The sequence below is a fragment of the Canis lupus genome, chromosome 1 (assembly GCF_011100685.1).
Source record: "Canis lupus familiaris isolate Mischka breed German Shepherd chromosome 1, alternate assembly UU_Cfam_GSD_1.0, whole genome shotgun sequence".
Classification (NCBI taxonomy): domain Eukaryota; kingdom Metazoa; phylum Chordata; class Mammalia; order Carnivora; family Canidae; genus Canis; species Canis lupus.
In genome coordinates this window covers 106,373,833-106,392,505 of record NC_049222.1, presented here as the reverse complement: position 1 = coordinate 106,392,505, position 18,673 = coordinate 106,373,833, and the positions used below count along the sequence as shown (strand labels likewise).

The 18,673-nt window shown below is 43.1% G+C and overlaps 1 protein-coding gene across 2 annotated transcripts; it reads right to left on the bottom strand.

Annotated features, from left to right (window-relative positions):
• Nucleotides 1–3,276: 3,276 nt before the first annotated feature.
• On the bottom strand, nt 3,277–14,014 carry CEACAM18 (CEA cell adhesion molecule 18). 2 transcript variants are annotated; one of them, XM_038525637.1, is made up of 7 exons: nt 13,879–14,014; nt 12,054–12,410; nt 10,615–10,887; nt 9,355–9,630; nt 7,771–7,909; nt 5,602–5,663; nt 3,277–5,317 (listed from the first exon to the last, which is right to left on the bottom strand). In XM_038525637.1, the coding sequence occupies exons 1-6, from the start codon at nt 13,928–13,930 to the stop codon at nt 5,639–5,641; spliced, it is 1,122 nt and encodes a 373-aa protein (XP_038381565.1). In that variant the 5' UTR covers nt 13,931–14,014; the 3' UTR covers nt 3,277–5,317; nt 5,602–5,638. The 2 variants fall into 2 exon arrangements, with proteins under 2 accessions (XP_038381565.1, XP_038381566.1); XM_038525638.1 differs by having other exon boundaries at nt 5,614–5,663.
• Between the last annotated feature and the right edge of the window lie 4,659 nt (nt 14,015–18,673).

Below are 18,673 nucleotides of genomic sequence, written 5' to 3'. Positions count from 1 at the left end.
CTTCTTTGGAGAAAGGTCTGATTCAAGATTTTTTACCCATTTAAAAAACTGAGTTATTTGGGTTTTTGTTGTTGACTTGACTTCTTTGTATATTCTGGATATTAACATCTTTCCAGATATATGATTTGCAAACATTCTCTGCCATTACATAAGCTACTGTGTGGTTTTTGTTAGTGATGATTAAGCACAGACATGAATGAGCCTCAAGAGCTTGCAATCTATTGTGATCAAAGAGCACTCTAGGTAGAAGAAATAGCAGGTGCAAATGCTCACACAGCAAACCAGTGAGGGGTGGACCATCAGTAAGTCTGTGTAATTAGAAGAAGGTAAGTGCCAACAGGCAGGAAATGAGTTTGGAGAAGTCAGGGTATGTGTAAATCATGTCTGTACATGTAGTCTACTGTGGGCATCTGGAGATGTTTGAGCAGAAGAAGGACATGATCTAGCTTTCATTTTCACAGATCCCTCTGGCTGCTGTGTGCAGAAGAGACTGCTTTGTCCAGCTTCTGGAGGCAGCTGTATAGTCCTGTTCTCTGTCTTCAAGGCCAGAAGCATTGCATCTTCAAATCCCACTCTTGTAAAGATAAAGACCCTTTTGATTACATCGACCACACCCAAAAGATCCAGGGCAATCTCCCCATTGCAATATCCTTAATTTAATCCCATCCCCAAAATCCCTTTTGCCATATAAGATAACACAGTCACAGGTCCCAGGGGATTAGAGTATAGGGCAGCTTTGAAGAGCTATTTTTCTTCCTGTTTCATAGGGATATAATTTCTTTGACTGACTGTCCTTCCACCAAACTGTGAGCTTCCTAAGAACAGGTGCAGTACCCAAATCAAGGCTTTGTAATTCTCTCTCCCTTACCCAATTCCTGTCCATTGTATCATAATTCACAATTAGGTACTTATTTTTTTAACTCCCTTCTTGCCTCCTCCCTCTGTTAAAAAGTAAGCTGCAGGGGGGAGAAAAAGAGTAAGTTGCGAGAGATCGGGGCCTATGTCTGCTGTATCCACTACAGTATATATGCAGTGTCCAGTTTAGGGCCTAACACACAGGGAGCCTCAGCAGAGCACCAGGCTTTGGTTTCATCAGAGACTTTGAGCACGTTACTTCCTTGGTTCACTCTCTGTTTTCATAGCATTAAAGTGAGGACAATAATAATATATTCTTTATGGGGTTGTTGTGGGAGGTTAATGAGATTCATAAGCACCAAATAAAGTGCTATGTATTAAATATTTGAGGAGATTCAACAAAAACGTGCATGGGATGAATGGATGAAGGAATTCATGGGCCTCCCTCCTGGATGCTCTCTGATTTATCCTGTCCTCACTCCCTTTTCTCTCCCTACACTCAGAGTCCCCTGATTGAATCCCCAGCAGTCATCCTTCCCTCAGATGCAGCTACCCAGTCCTCAGGGGAGGAAGAAGAGCTCCATTATGCATCCCTCAGATTTGTGGGAAGGAGCCTTGGGGCAGACAGGAACAGGTGGCCCCTAGTATTGAGTACTCAGAATCAAGATTCACAAGTGAGAGACTGCTGAGACCCAGCCCTGGCTTGAGCATCTGACCCCTTGGGGATGGGATGGGGGTCAAAGAAAAAGTCAGAGGCTGATTCCTGTAGAATCAGAAGACCTCCAGGTGATGAGTTGTAAGTACAGTGGAAACAACACAGGCTTTGGAAACAGTTTCAAGTGCAAAGCCACACGCTGCCCCTTTATTAAGACACAGACCTTCCTGTGCCTCAGTTTCCTGCTCTGTGAAACAGGGATGAGAAGCCCTAGCTGCAAGTTCATGGTGAGAATTAACTGTAGGAAAATCCTGTCAGAATTCTTGGCACAAAGTGTATGCTGACCATATGCAGGATCCTTGTGCTTTGAGCACAAAAGCCTTCCTGAGAATTCTCTTGACTCTGGAGGGTTCCAGCAGCAGTCCTCACTCTCACTCTGCCTTCTACTGGAACACCCTCTCACCAGGCCTTCCTCTGCCTCTGTCCTTGAAAGTCAAGTTCAAGAGGTAGATTTCTGGGTTCAGAATGGAGTCAAGCAGCAGGACATGATCTTCCCCAATAGAGACAAACCAAACTTATGAGGAAGGTTCTCAAACATAAAAGTACGTATATATGTATACCCACATGAATTGACAAGTTGGTTCCCAAATTTACATAGAAATGTGAAGGACCTAGAACAGCAAAACAATCTGATGAAAGAAGAACACAGTTGGAGAAATAAGATTTTACAATAAAGCTAGAGTAATCAAGACACTGTGGTATGGAACAGAATAGAGTCCATAAATAAAGTGTGTATATATCGTTAATTGAACAAGTCCAAGCTTATTCAATTGGGATAGGAGGGACTTTTTAACAAATGGTGGTAGAACAAGTAGATAAAAATTTGGAAACCATAAGCCTTGACCCCTTTCTCATGTCACATGCAAAAAATTAGTCTGAGATTAATCATAAACCTAAAAGTAAAAACTATAAAGATTTTATAATTGTGTTGTCTAGTGTGATAGTCACTAGCCACACATGGGATTTAAGATGTGCTGTACTAGGGGTGCCTGGGTGGCTAAGTTGTTTGAACATCTGAGTCTTGGTTTTGGTTTTGGCTTAGGTTTGGCTCTAGGTTCTGGGATAGAGCCCTATGTCTGGCTTGCTCAGTGGGGAGTCTGCTTGTCCCTCTCCCTCTTCTCCTCCTTCTGCTTGCATGCTCTCTTGCTCTCTCTCTCTCAAATAGATAAGTAAATCTTTTTTTTTAAGATGTGCTACACTTACTGTGAAAAAAAGAGATAAAAGACCTCAATAATTTTTAATATTGATCATCTGCTGGAATTATAATATTTTAGATATATTGGGTTAAATACATCATTATTAAAAAGTAATTTCACCAGTTTCTTTTTACCTTTTTTTATTATAGCTACTAGAATTATGAAACTACATATTTAACTTGCATTATATTTCTATCAGACAGAATTGCTCTAGAAGAAAAATTTAGGAGAATATCTATGGGTATGCAAAGATTTCTTACAGGGCATCCACAACAGTCAGCATTATATATATATTTTTTTTTTCATTATAAACTCCTGTTCATCAAAAGACATGATTGAAATGAAAAGGCAAGTCACAAAGTGGGAGAAAATATATATATGTATCCCTGAAAAGGGGCTTGAACTTAGAATATATAATTACCAGTTAATAACACAATAACCTAATTTTTTTAATGAGAAAAAAGACTCATTCATATATTTCATAAAAGAAGAGATCCAAATGGCCAGTAGGTACATGAAAGGTGGTCAACACCACTGGACATCAATGAAATGAAAATTCATCACAATGAAATGCCCTATCACATCTGCTAGAATGGCAGATGTGAAAATAAAAGCCTAAGCACACCAAATGTTGGAGAAGGTATGGAGGAATTGGAACTATTGTATATTTCTGGTGGGAATGTAAATAGTACAACCATGTGTTCTGTACAACAATGTAGTGGTTTTGTATACAGTTAAACATAATATACCCACTCTAAGTCCCAGCAATTCCACCCCTAGTTTTTATCCAAGAATGAAAACAAAGGTCCACACAAACATTTGCACGTGAATGTTTATAGCAGCATTATTCATAATACTAAAGGTAGAAACAATTCAAATGCCCATCAACAACAATAAAACAACAACAAAAACAAATGCCCATAAATAAGTGAATGGATAACCAAAGTGCTATAGCCAAACAACAGAATACTACTAGTCAACATTAAAAGAAAAAAACATTTAACATTAATGACTTTCAAAAGCATATTGAGTGAAAGAAGCCAGATACAAAAGAATATACTCCAATTCCACTTAGATGAAGTCCAAGAAAAGATGAAACTAACCTATTGGAACAGAAATTCACAAAGGCAGCTGCCTCTCTTTTGAGAGTGTGTGGCTGGCAAATAACTTTAATGGCGCACAAGGAAACTCTGGGATGCAGGAAATATCATATATCTTGACTGGGATAGTAGTTACATGAGTGTATGTATTTATCAAAACTCATTGAATTATACATGTAAGATTAGTGTATTTTACTATATATAAATCTACGTTTGGTTAAAAAATAATAAAAATTTAACAATAATGGAAAGGCTTTAGATAAAATTCAACAGCCATATCTACTTAAGACTGTAAGGTGGGGGGATGATGCCTGGGTGGCTCAGCGGTTGAGCATCTGCCTTCTGCACAGGGTGTGATCCTGGAGACCCAGGATCAAGTTCTGTGTTGGATTCCCTACATGGAGCCTGCTTCTCCCTCTGCCTATGTTCTGCCTCTCTCTCTGTGTGTCTTTCATGAATAAATAAATAAAATCTAAAAAACCCCAAAAGACTGTAAGGTGGGGAGATGCAGGTTTAGATATAGAAATAGTATAATGCCCACCTCTGTCGATGGGTATATGCAGTGGTTAACTCAGGACGTGTTTGGTTTTCTATCAGGCAAATGAGATGGTTTCGGAAATATCTGTGAATCTATGCATTTTGACACACAGATATAGTGATTAAATAAGTGAGTGCAGAGATCACAAAAGGGCAAATCCATGAGAAGAACATAAGCATGCACACATCTATTTTCAATCTGCCTGTGCACATTGAAGATGATTCAGAAGACAATGCTGGTCAGCCCATATGAGGCAGGCTGTTAGCTGGTGGAAATGGGACAGGAGGCGCTAAAAGCCCTAGCTGGTTCTTCCTGCAGGTGATATTTTATTGTGTTTTAGCACAGCAGAGTGGTGCCAGGATGTGCGCTGGGCCCATAGCTTTATTGGGTTTTCTTTTCCTGATTATAAAAACAGTTTATACATTTTGTAAGAAAAAAAACCACTTTAGAACATACAGTAAAGTGCAAAGAAGGAAATTAAGAGATAGGACTGTTAATAGATAACATTTTCTGTATTATTTGTACAGGTGTGTATATATGTGTGTGTGTATATGTACACACATATATGTGTATATATGTACATATATAAGTATATATGTGTGTACATATACAACTGTAGAACAAATACATACATACTATACATATTATATCAGTCAATTAATCTATCCTTTTCATAATGATGGTCCTAGCAGGTACAACTTTATATTATGCTTTTCTAACAATGAATTATAAGCATTTGTTGCATCAGTGAGCACCCTTCCCCAGCATGGTGTCTAACGATGACAGTTAAGCTCAATTTGTGCCATGTTCATTTAAGCCATTCCTGGTTGTTGGGCATTTATAGTTTGTTCAGTTTCCCGGTCACTGGCAATGGTCGTCTTTGCATCTTCTATGGTGTTGCCATGGTGTCAAGCTAAGGAAAAGGAGAAGGCAGAAGTGCATTTGTTGGTGGAGAAGAGGCCTTGAAATTACAGCACAGTGCACCGCATATGACCCACCCCAGCCTACTCCCCATTGCCCATTCCCCCTCCTTGTTATGGGCTCCAGACTTCCTACAGGAGCCTCCATCTCCCAACCTCAGGGCAACTGGGCCAGTTCCTTCTCTTGACTGTCTCCTCCACCTAGGCTCTGGACTGTCTCCAGCCTAACCCATCCCTATGGGAACTCTCTCAGCCCTCCTCCCTCATTCCACCTCACCTCCTTGCCCACCTGGTCTTGTCCTCATGGTCTGAGGTTAACACTCATTTAACTGGCTCCGCCTATGGGGAGAAATCAGGGAAGATGTCATATCTCAGGTCTGTAGGAAACAGAGAATGCAGCAGAGTCCTGGGGAGATGCTGGTGTGGTAAGCTTCTTTCTAAGCCCTCCTTGTGAAGGACCTCAGGAGTAGCAGGGGACAAATCTGAGAGCTTAACTTCTACACCAAGAGTCCTTCCTCCACATTCCCCATATGGTTCATCATTTCTGATGTCTTAAGGTCGCTGAAGGAAGATGTCATGGGCCAGCAGAGGTGGGGAGGTAAAAGGGGCTGAGTGTGCCTGGGGAAGGAGTTGGCACTACCTGGCCTAATTACTAGTGATAATAATAGTAAGTTATTTCACACCTATTATATTCCAGACACTATGGTAAATGATTTACAGACATTATATTGAACGCTCTCAATAGTCACACAAGGTAGAAATTTTAACCTCGTATTATGGATGAAGAAACAGTTCAGAAAGATAAAGGTACTTGCCTAAAGTCACACAGCTAGAAAATGACAGAGGCTAATATTCTGAACCTGGCCACTCTGACTCCCAGCCCTTTGTTCTCATGCATGCTAGCCTGAAGAACTAAGATCAAGGAGAATGTGGCACCTCTAAGGAGAATGAGGCAGTGGAGATGTTGGGTTCACTCCTGGCTGTGATGAGGGAGTTATGACTGGCTAGTTAGCTTCTTTCAGGCTATAGAAGAAAAAGCAACATATATATATATATGTATATATATCCTAGAACCCCTCTTAAACTGCCTAGAGTTTAATCATGACTAGTTTGGAAAAGTACATTGGATGATGATATTATTAATAATAATACCTCAGATTTTGTTGAGCCCTTACTGTGTCCCATGCTTTGTTCCAAGCTATTTATCAGTGATACCTTACTTTATTCCCATAGTAGATATCCCTGTGAGGTCAGCACCAGTATCACTTGCATTTTACACATGGCAAACTAAAGCACGAATGGGCTGTCATCCTGATGGTCAATACTGTAGGCTTCTTGATAGAGAAATTGTGCAATGATCACAGATTGGCTCCATATCAAAATACTAAAATGATTTGAAAAAAGAATGCATCTTCTAAAACCTTCACCATCATCACCACAATCAATACCATCACCATTACCATCATTACCACCACCACCACCACCACCACCATCACCACCATCACCACCATCACCACCACCACCACCACCACCACTTTAGCATCACCAACATCATCAGTATCAACATCATTTCCATCATCACTGCTATCTGTAACATCTACTGCAATAGTTTTCAAACAAGACAATTTTGCCCTCCTTGGGACATTTCTAATGCCTACAGTCATTTTTGGTGGTATAAACTGAGATTGAAGAAGGTTATTCCTACAGATATCAAGTGGGTAGAGGCCAGAGATGCTCATGCTACAGTGCACAGGACAGCCTTATCCCCTTCCCCTGAAATAATTATCTGGCCCCAAATATCAATAATACTGAGCTTGAGAAATTCTGATCTACTCTGTACTGAGAATACTGATAATTGCTTCATCCTCCAAGAATTGTGTGTACCCCCCATATCTCCCTTCAGGGGGGTGTTACCCTTCATATCCTCCAAATGAGCTAAGAGGACCTGAGAGGAGTGTGATCTACTCAAGGTCACACTCAGACAGCTAGAGGCAGAGCTGGGATTGGAATCCTGATTAGAATTTTCCTCTGCCCAATCTCTTCCCCTGCTTAGTTGACTCTACTACCTGTTTCCCTGACTTCATGTGGTGACTAGTAACTACCATGTACCAGACACATGCTGGATGCTTGAAACCCACCCTGTTCATTCTCATGGATGCCCCTCCAGGTCAACTTCCATATCAACATCATAAACACAAAGAAACTGGGCTGAAAAGAAGTCACTGGGTGAAACCCTATTGCTGTGTAGAAGCATGACTGCCTCTACACCCTCCCTCTCTGCCACTGGCTTCTGGTCTTCCACCTATCTGTCTGCCCCAAATGATTCCTGACAACCCATTCCTGCCTTGTCCCTTCCCCTCCTGTCTCTGCCTTCTCCCGTTAGGGGAGTGCTCTTGAGACCCAGTCCTGAGCCAGCACCCAACCCTTGACCCAGGGCAACAGGCACCTGATGGATAAATTGCTGATCAAGCCGTAGATCAGGATTCCACAGATGTAGAGGCTGCCCAGGACTATCATCACAATGAGCCACACCACTTTGGCTCCTGAGATGTAGAAACCTCTGTTTACAACAACAGGAATGTTCCCTGGAGAAGAGGATACAAGGGGGTCAGGAATACCACCACTCAACCCTTCGTTCACCACACATCTGTTCTTCAGAGATTTATCAATCAACATCTGATATGTTCTAAGTGCTAGGAATTCAGTGAACAAAACAAACTTCTTGCCCTCATGGGGCTGGCATTCCAGCTGGGAAGTGGACAGTTGACGACAAAGCAAAGAGATGTCTGATATGATTGCAGGCTGCAAGAAGTACTCTGAAAAAGAATAAACCCACTCAAGGGGATAGAGTGACAGGATCAGGGGTGCTGGTTACACAGGGTCATTAACCTATTGCACAGGTATTCACTGAGCGCCAACAATGTGCCAGGCACCATGCTAAGCACTGGGGACAAAAGGTGAGCAAACAGCTCTCCCAGCTTCTATCCTCCTGAAGCTCACAGTCCAGTGGAGTAAGAAAGGTGTAAATCAGTTGGTGCATAATCATTCACAGTTGGTTGGTCATGTCTAGTGTGTAGCAGATGCTTTAGTAAATAGTGTGGAGTGACCAGAATAAATGTCTTCAGCCCACATTCAGTTGTGTATGTGGCTTTCTCTAGGACAAGCCAGGCTGATAGATTCTCACGCATTGTCTGATTTAATTCTACCAGAAACCCTGTCATATAGGGACCCTTTTAATCTCGACACTACATATAGGGAAACTGAGGCTCAGAGAGGAGCTCTTCCTATATATACATTCATTCCCAAGCTAAGTTCCAGACATCACATCCACAACAGATCTCTGCTTCCCCTGACCTTTCTACTTTCTCATATTGAGGCAATCAAGCAAAATAGCTGTGGACATAGGCTGTGAGGTTGGATTGCCAGAGTTTGAACCCAGCCTCTTCTGTTGATTGGAACTGGAATCTTGAATAAAGCGCTCCAACTTCCCATAGCTCATTTTTCTTATCTGTAAGTGGAGGTGGTGTTAACAACAGTCGCTGTGAGGGTCATACAGGTTAGAATGGTGGCTGGCACACAGTAAGTGCCCAGTGAATGTTGGCTGACCATATCTTCCAGGGATCCACCCTTGCTCTGACCAGAGATCTCTGAGGGCTTCATAGAGGAGGCAGCCTTGGACTTGGACCTTAGAGGATGGGGACATTTTACTCAACCATTGTAAGCATGGCATTGCAAGGTGGAGATGGCATTCACAATGACAGGCACTATTTAGGCAAAAGCATGGAGTTGAGGGATGCCTGGGTGGCTCAGCGGCTGAGCATCTGCTTTCAGCTCAGAGCATGATTCTGGGGTCCTCGGATCAAGTCCCGCATTGGGCTCCCTGCAGGGAGCCTGCTTCTGCCTCTGTCTATGTATCTGCCTATCTCTTTGTGTCTCTCATGAATAAATAAATAAAATCTTTAAAAAATAAAAGCATTGGGAGGAGAAGATTTGGGGAGCATGAGCCCCAGAGGGGAGCTGCTGTACTCACGGGGTGTCTGGATCTGGAATTCTCTGTACATCGTCAGCTGGGTCACGGGGTTGTCCACGATGCATCTGTATCTGCCCATCTGTTCCCAGGCCAGACTTGGGAGAGTGATGCTTGCATCTGAGAAGCTTAGGAGAGAGCCATTGTGGCTCCAATGATACTTGGGACTTGGAACAGAAAAGGCAGTACACGCCATATCCACCTGGGAGCCTATCTTAGCAGATAGGACACCTTTGAAGATACTGGGACTGGTACTCAGCAACACTTCATCTGGCCCATCTGCAGAGACAGAGCAGGAGACCAGAGCTATGTTTCTGACCTTGGGACCTTGTCTCTTTCCCTCAGCCCACATGTAGTCCTCCTTGACCAGGAGATGCCCCTACGCTGCACCCCAAGCATCCCCTAGACCCAACACACACAAGGCAGCTGTGCCAACAACACAACTATAATTACAACATCTTCTGTTATCAAGCACCTACTATGAGCCAGCCCCATGATAGCTCTTCATGTCACAATAAAATACGAATAGAAGCAACACATCAGATTCTGTGTGTTTTTAGATTTAGGTGTGAAAACCATTCAAGACTTGTGCTTTTTCACAGTGGAAAGATGTGAAAGAGTTTGGTAAATGTGAAAAGTCCCAGAATGTTGGAAAGACCCAAGGTTCATTGTATTTATAAGTCAATGTCTTTGACTTACAAGACCTGTTTGAGATTTTGGGGAGGTCTGGCTAGGTTGTATACTTGCCTTGGCAGGAAATCAAAGGATTATGGAGAAAAGAGAATGTGTGAGACTTTCATTTAGCTTTAAAATAGAACTGTCTGTTTAAGAGAGTGCAGTCAGTTCAATCTGACTACAAAGGAAAAATGAAGGGGATTTTACCAAATTTAGAAAACCAGAATAAAAAGATCAATAAATCTGAAGGCTCAAGAGAATGTGGGATTTGAATATTTAATAAACTGTCATTTTTTAAGAGACTATTAGTTGTAAGCAGTCTCCTCTTTACAAAAGCCAGCTCTGAACAAATTTCGCACTATTTCTAATCTGAGGAGTAGGAATTAGGGGCCCTGTTTTAAATAGCAGATTGTTCTGTGCAGTGAGGGTGATTCTAAGTCCAAAGAGCTGAGATTCAAACCCAGATCCAGTGGTCCATGGGCTGGCTCATGGTGTTTCCTCTCTCTAGTTCTGCCTGTCTTATTGTTATGTCACTGGAAGGCCCTGTGCCCACCACTGGCATCACTCTCATGGCCCCAGACCACTCACAGGCCACAGTTAGAGAGAGAATTTCACTCCTCCGAGGAATCTCCATGATAGTATCTATCTCACAATAAAGTGCTCTGTCTCGGCGGGTGACCCTGTGGATGATGAGGGTCTGGAGGTCCGGGGAGATTGTCATCCGGTCATTGCTGGATACCAGTGTGTAATCCACGTACCACCTGATATTGGTGGCATTGGTGTAGCAAATGGCAGCCACAGAATCCACGTCCTCTACCACAGAGCTGGTGTTGGCCCAGATCTCTGGTTTGCTTTCCAACTCTGGGGGAAATAGGAAGAAGTCATTAGGGTAGGGTCTGCCACCTTAAGCTCTGCTCCTCTTCAAAGGGGACTCTGGGGTAGGTTGATGAGAAGCCAAGAGTTGTAATATGGGGTGTGGGGTCTTGGCAAAGGAACACCCCTAGAGCTGAGAGGGACAGAAAAGTAGGGAGTGGGCATGAGTAGTTGAGATGTGGGCACTAGTCTGAGTGCACCGTCCTATGCTCTGGGTCATCACTGTGGCATCCACTACAATAATGGTGAGCTCCTGGGATGGGTATGTAGCCTAATGGTAGTTTCTGAACCCAGAACCTAAAATCAGAACACCCCCAACTGAGGAACCATGGGTAGAATTCAAAGTGACAGGTGGTATTTGGATTCTCTATAATAATTGCTCCCATTATCTAAGTCCCATTCACTTTACAAATACCCCACCCAATCATACAACAGACAATGGTAGATACTATCCTCAGGCTACAGATGAGGAAACTGAGAACACCACGGAGGGGAAGACAAAGGCTCAGGGCCATGTGACATATACACAGTCAGAGGTAAACATAGGGCTTCCTGTCTCCAAGTCCACATTCTGCCCCCTAGACCTATGGAGCCTCCAGGAGCTGTCTGTAGTAGATAGAACTCCAAGATGGACCCATGATCTCCAGGCTATATAATCCCTGCCCTTCAAATGTGGGTGAAACCCATGATTTTCTTCTAACCTACACAACATGGCAAAAGTAATGGGCTGTCATTCTAAGTGTTACCTTATGTCATATAAGACTCCTACTTAGCAGACCAGAGAGAGAGAATTCAGCTGACCTTGAAGAAGCAAAGAACCATGACACACGAGCCCACAGCCCTGATTCAACACCTTGTGAGTCTCATAGCATAGCACTGTCCCAGACTTTTGACCCACAGGAATGTGTCATAAGAAGTGGGTGCTGCTTGAAACTACTGTTTATGGCTCTGTGTTATGCAATGATGCATAACTGATACCCTGATGGAGCATGTAAAGGAGATGACTGACCCATCTCTGCGGGAGAAGCTAGCCTACCATCTGCTGAGGCCCACTGTCACCTTGGGGTAGAGGAAGCTTGGATAGTATGATCTCTAAGGGACCTCACTCCCAAAGCCCCCAGGTCCGATGGAAATAGGGCAGCCTGCCAACTCACCTTGAATTTCAAGCCAGCCAGTTGCTCTCTGGGTCTCATTGCCTGTGTCCACCCTTACAGTGTAGTTCCCTGTGTCACTAAATGCAGATCTCCTGATCACCAGGTCACCCAACCTGGTCACATTCTCCCGGCCGCTGAACATAGGCCCAGATAGCCAGGAATTGAAGGGAGGTTTGTAGCTGACAATCATATTTTCCACAGTGTCCTCTGCACCACGGTGCCAACTGTATTCCTGAGCATCTTGGGTGGCATTCTCGAGGACCAGGACAGTCCGAAATCCCTTGACTCCTATAAGTGAGTCTGGGCTGATGAACATTTGGCCAAAGGCTTGGTGGATCCCACAGGCCAGCAGACTGGCTGAAGAGGACAAATAGAATACACATACATGAGAGAGAGAGAAAAGAGAAAGTGAGAAGAGAGATTGATTTACACCATCCAGGCCATGATCCCCAGGGACAGTGGTAAACAAGCCATGAGTTTTTAGCTCCCCTGCTTGTCTCCTCCTCCCCATCCCCTCAGCCTCTGCCCTGGTCCATTCCATCCTCATCTTCTTCCAGCCTGGTTTCCTCTTTGGACACTCAGTCTCCAACCCATCCTCATATGACAGTTAGGTGGATCCTTATAAAGACCCAGTTATGACCCTGCTCTCCCCCTGTTCAGGTACCTTCCATGGCTCCCTGTCACTACACAGATAAAGTTCGAACTCAGCATGGTGTATAAGACAGTCTTAGAGAGAGCTAGTCTTTATGACTCTCATCTAGTCTCCTTTTGGATCACACCCACCCCACCTCATTATCCCATGAACTCCCTTATTCATGTGTACATTTATGCATTCATTTATCAGAAGACATAGTATCTATACTGTGTGCCCCAGACATAGATAGCTCTCTTGATACCACATTCTCTCTTTTGACTTCAGGCTTTCACACATGCTGTTCCCTGTTTCTGGCACACAGATCCCTGCTCCCTCCTCCCCATCCCCATCCCCTTTGTCAGCTCACTTCTACTCATCTTTAAGTTCTCAGGTCTGATATCCCCTCCTCCCTAGTCTGGGTCAGGTGGCCCCTTAAGGCTCCCCCAGCCTCCTGGGCCACCTCATCCCCATCCCTGTCACTCTGAGTCATCAGAGTCTGGAGATAGATCTCATCTCACTCTAGACTCTGAACTCCATGAGGCTGTCTCAGCCACCACCACATCACAGCATCTCTGAGCATGGGGTAGAACCTAGTGAGAGTGCTTGGCTGATATCAAGGGTGGGTGGATAAAGCCCCCCAAGACTATCTACACATGTCTTTGACTTAGCATCTAAATTCAGTGGAGTGCATGTGAATGTGGGTAATAATCTGTCATCACCTAAGACATGGAGATCCATTGTCTGTGTAGCCAAACACAGACTGGCTACCTCTGAGGCTGCTTTGAGGCAAAGACATCTGAGACTCTCCCCTCTCCCGACTCCAGGCCACAAAGTAGCCAGCAAGACATGAGAGTTGTCCCTGTCAGTGGGGCTGAGAGGTTCCTGGAGAGAAGTGAGGGGTTTGGAAGGAGTCCAGCTAGAGAGGTGGGGGAGGGGATCAGGGCAGACTAGGCACCCAGAGGAGATGTTTTCTGAGTGGGGGTCCAGGTTCATCACTCCTGAGGGTGGATGGGGATGAACACTGTGCGTGCATGTGTGTGTGTGTGTGTGTGTGTGTGTGTGTGTGTGTAAGACAGAAAATGTTTCTATAGGTGAAGTACGCCCAGGTCTGTGAGCTCATGAAAGTCCGGATGCCAGCCTTACCCCCCTCTCCTCTACCACTCCGCTGTCCTGTGGGTTCAGCTCTCTTACCTAGGAGAACCATCTTCCTCCATAGTCTGCATCTGGGTCTGGAAGGATCCATGGGTTCCACAGGTCCTCCTGGGCTAGGTGTCTGTCCAGGGGCTGGACAGCCTCCTCTGCTTCTTCACAGACCTGCATCTCTGGCTTTGGGCTGCTAGTCCCCACCCTCTTCCTGTGCCCCAGGGTGGACTCTGAACCATGGTGCAGGCGGGACTAGGGAGGAGATGCTTGGGGAATTGTTATCTTTATGACTCTGGGGTGCTTTTAGCTTACTATTTACTCACCTCATTTTTTTAAAGCTTATTTATAGCATTATTTAAGCTTATTTATACCTGGTCAAAAAAAGAAACCCTTATGCTCACTTTTAGGAAAACTGGAAAATACTGAAAAGCACAATAAATATGAGACATCAGACTTTTTGAACATGGACAGTTATTCATTTTCATTTTTCCTAATCCCTGCAAAACTCAAATTTTAAATTGTGTTGTCTCATTTGATGAGGGGCTGCTTCTCCCTCCCTAAAACCAACAGCTTATTCTAAGTCTGTCTCCAGGTCAGCAAATCTTCCTCCACCTTGACATTTGGAGTAGCTGCTGGGTGTGCTATTGTGTGCCTAGGCCAAAATGTATAGAACCCATTCCTTTGTGTTGGATCTTCAAAGTTAGTAATAGAAGTACTACAGAGACAGAGCAGAGTGTGCTCAAGGGGGCGAGGCACTGATCATGTGGGATGTGTCTGCATCTGGATACTCCACGGAGAAAAGGGAAACATGGGGACACAGAGATCCAGACAGGCTAACTGAGAAGGCAGGCAGAGGGGAGACCCCAGAATTAGTCAATCGACAAGTCTTTCAAGCTGGACTTAGGAATATGTCCGTCTTTCATTTTCATGACAACAACTACTACTTTTTTTTTTTTTTTTAAGATTTTATCTATTTATTCATGAGAGACACACAGAGAGAGAGAGAGGCAGAAACACAGGCAGGGGGAAGCAGGCTTCCTGCAACGGCCCAATCCAGGACCCCAGGATCACGACCAGAGCCAAAGGCAGCGCTCAACCACTGAGCCACTCAGGTGCCCCAACAAATACTATTTTCATTTCAAAATCAATGCATGGGTCATACAAGTTTTGGAAAATTCTTTTTTTTTTTAAGGTTTTATTTACTTATTTGACAGAGAGAGAGAGCATGAGCAGGGAGAGCAGCAGGCAGAGGGAGAAGCAAGCAGGCTTTTTGCTGAGCAGGGAGCCCAATGTTCAATCCTGGGACCCTGGGATCATGATCTGAGCCTGAAAGCAGATGCTTTACTGACTGAGCCACCCAGGCACCCCTGGAAAATTCTTAAGAAAGAAAAATAGAATTAATACTCTTTTGGGGGCGCCTGACTCAGCCATTTAAACACCTGCCTCTAGCTCAGGTCATTATCTCAGACTCCTGGGATCAGCCCTGCATTGGGCTCCCTGCTCAGCAGGGAGTCTACTTTCCCTCTCCCTCTGCCCCTTCCCCTTTGCTCATGGTTTCTCTCTCAAATAAATAAATAAAATCTTTTTAAAAAATACTCTTTTAGAGGGATCCCTGGGTGGCTCAGCGGTTTGGCGCCTGCCTTTGGCCCGGGGCGCGATCCTGGAGTCCCGGGTTCGAGTCCCACGTCGGGCTCCCGGCATGGAGCCTGCTTCTCCCTCCTCCTGTGTCTCTGCCTCTTTCTCTCTCTCTCAGTGTCTATCATAAATAAAAATAAATAAATAAATCTTTTAAAAAAATACTCTTTTAGTTATTAATTTTATTAGTTTTAAACTATTATGAATACTTATCTAAATATATATGTGAACATATTAATATTTATAATAAATATTTAAATATACCTACACATATTTATACATTCATAATTTTTACATTTATAAATTTATAAATAAATAAAACACTTTATAAATAAAACATATAATTATTTATCAGAATTTAATTACTACTATTCAAAAGTCACCTGTAACAGATCACCCAGAGATAAAACCAGAGTTGTTATCTGAAACTTTTCAGGTTTTTAAATTTTATTTTTATTTTATTTTTTTGTATATTTTTTATTGGAGTTCTATTTGCCAACATACAGTATAACACCCAGTGCTCATCCTGTCAAGTGTCCCCCTCAGTGTCTGTCACCCAGTCACCCCATCCCCCCACCCACTTCCTCTTCCACTATCCCTTGTACGTTTCGCAGAGTTAGGAGTCTCTCATGTTTTGTCATCCTCTCTGATTTTTCCCACTCATTTTCTCTCCTTTCCCCATAATCCCTTTCATTATTTTTTTTATATTCCCCATATGAGTGAAACCATATAATTATAGTCCTTCTCCAATTGACTTACTTCACTCAGAATAATACCCTCCAGTTCCAACCATGTTGAAGTAAATGGTGGGTATTCGTTGTTTCTAATGGCTGAGTAATATTCCATTGTATACATAGACCACATCTTCTTTATCCATTCATCTTTCTTTTTTTTTTAATATTTTTTAACCTTTTTATTTATTTATGATAGTCACACACAGAGAGAGAGGCAGAGACACAAGCAGAGGGAGAAGCAGGCTCCATGCACCGGGAGCCCGACGTGGGATTCGATCCCAGGTCTCCAGGATCGCGCTCTGGGCCAAAGGCAGGCGCCAAACCGCTGCGCCACCCAGGGATCCCCTCCATTCATCTTTCGATGGACACCGAAGCTCCTTCCACTAGTTTGGCTATTGTGGACATTGCTGCTATAAACATTGCAGTGCAGGTGTCTCAGCTTTTCACTGCATCTGTATCTTTGGGGAAAATAAATCCCCAGCAGTGCAATTGCTGGGTGGTAGGGTAGCTCCATTTTTAACTCCTTGAGAAATCTCCACACAATTTTCCAGAGTGGCTGTACCAGTTCACATTCCCACCAACAGTGCAAGAGGGTTCCCCTTTCTCCACATCCTCTCCAACATTTGTTGTCTCCTGTCTTGTTAATGTTCACCATTCTCACTGGTGTGAGGTGGTATCTCATTGTGGTTTTGATTTGTATTTCCCTGATGGCAACTGATGCAGAGCATTTTCTCTCGCGCTTGTCAGGCATGTTTATGTTTTCCTTGGTGAAATTTCTGTTCATGTCTTTTACCCATTTCATGATTGGATTGTTTGTTTCTTTGCTGTTGAGTTTAAGAAGTTCTTTATTGATCTTGGATACTAGCCCTTTATCTGATACGTCATTTGCAAATATCTTCTCCCATTCTGTAGGTTGTCTTTTAGTTTTGTTGATTGTTTCTTTTTCTGTGCAGAAGGTTTTTATCTTGATTAAGTCTCAATAGTTCATTTTTAATTTTGTTTCCCTTGCCTTCATAGATGTATCTTGCAAGAAGTTGCTGTGGCCAAGGCATTCAAATTGGCAAAGAAGAAGTCAAACTCTCCCTCTCCGCAGATGACATGATACTGTACATAAAAAACCCAAAATACTCCACCCCAATATTGCTAGAACTCATACAGCAATTTGGCAGCGTGGCAAGATACAAAATCAATGCCTAGAAATCAGTGGCATTTCTATACACTAATATTGAGATTGAAGAAAGAGAAATTAAGGAATCAAACCCATTTACAATTGCACCCAAAAGCATAAGATACCTAGGAATAAACCTAACCAAAGAGGTAAAGGATCTATACCATAAAAACTACAGAACATTTCTGAAAGAAATTGAGGAAGACACAAAGAGATGGAAAAATATTCCATGTTCATGGATTGGAAGAATTAATATTGTGAAAATGTCAATGCTACCCAGGGCAATTTACACGTTCAATGCAATCCCTATCAAAATACCATGGACTTTCTTCAGAGAGTTGGAACAAATCATCTTAAGATTTGTGTAGAATCAGAAAAGACCCAGATTAGCCAGGGGAATATTGAAAAAGAAAACCAGAGCCGGGGGCATCATAATGCCTGTTCTCAAGTTGTACCACAAAGCTGTGATCATCAAGACAGTGTGGTACTGGCAAAAAAACAGACACATAGATCAATGGAACAGAATAGAGAACCCTGAAATGGGGCCTCAACAATATGGTCAACTAATATTCGAAAAAGCAGGAAAGACTATTCACTGGAATCAGATTTTTTTTAAGAAAAAAATTTAATTTATTTATTTAAGAGAGAGAGAGCATGAGCAGGGGGAGAGGCAGAGGGAGAAGCAGACTCCCCGCTGAGCAGGGTGCCTAAAATGGGGTTCAATTCCAGGACCCGGAGATCAGGGCCTCAGCCAAAGGTAGACACTTAACCTACTGAACCACCCAGGTACCCTGAAACTTTTCAGTTTTGATATGTAATACATACTCACGCACACATGCATATTTTTACCAAGGTGGTATCATACCATTCAATACCCTTCTTTATTTTGGCTTCTCTAATATTAAACCCAAGTTTAGTCAGAGGAGGGTAAATACACACCTCAGAGTGTCCAGAGGTTTATTCAGTATCTCTGAAGTCTCCTGCTATGTTCTGAAAACCCATATGAATATTTGCAGCATATTGCAAAACACATCTGTATTTGTTTTAATAGGAAAATAATACATTATGTATCATTGAAAGTGTTAATTGGTCCTCCTTAGTGTTTGACTATAGCTGATGCCCCTGAAAATACATGAAGTTGTTTTTCTGCTTGTAGCTCATTTGAAGCCCTTCCTCTTATATCTTCATTGTAGTTCATGGCTGTATAGTATTCCATTGCATTGGCCATGGATTGATTTGTTCAACCAATATCCATTTGGGAGCATTTAGGTTCTTTCAATGTTTCCCCTTTCTATACAAACAGCTG

Bases quoted from the DNA above. Each gene is read 5' to 3' on its own strand.
- CEACAM18 (XM_038525637.1), bottom strand. From the start codon at position 13,930: ATGGATCCTTCCAGACCCAGATGCAGACTATGGAGGAAGATGGTTCTC. The intron at 7,910-9,354 runs GTGAGTACAGCA...CCTCTTCTCCAG, and splicing joins ATTCCAGATCCAGACACCCC to GGAACATTCCTGTTGTTGTA. The intron at 5,664-7,770 runs GTGCCTGTTGCC...TTCTCCCCATAG, and splicing joins ATCAGCAATTTATCCATCAG to GCGGAGCCAGTTAAATGAGT.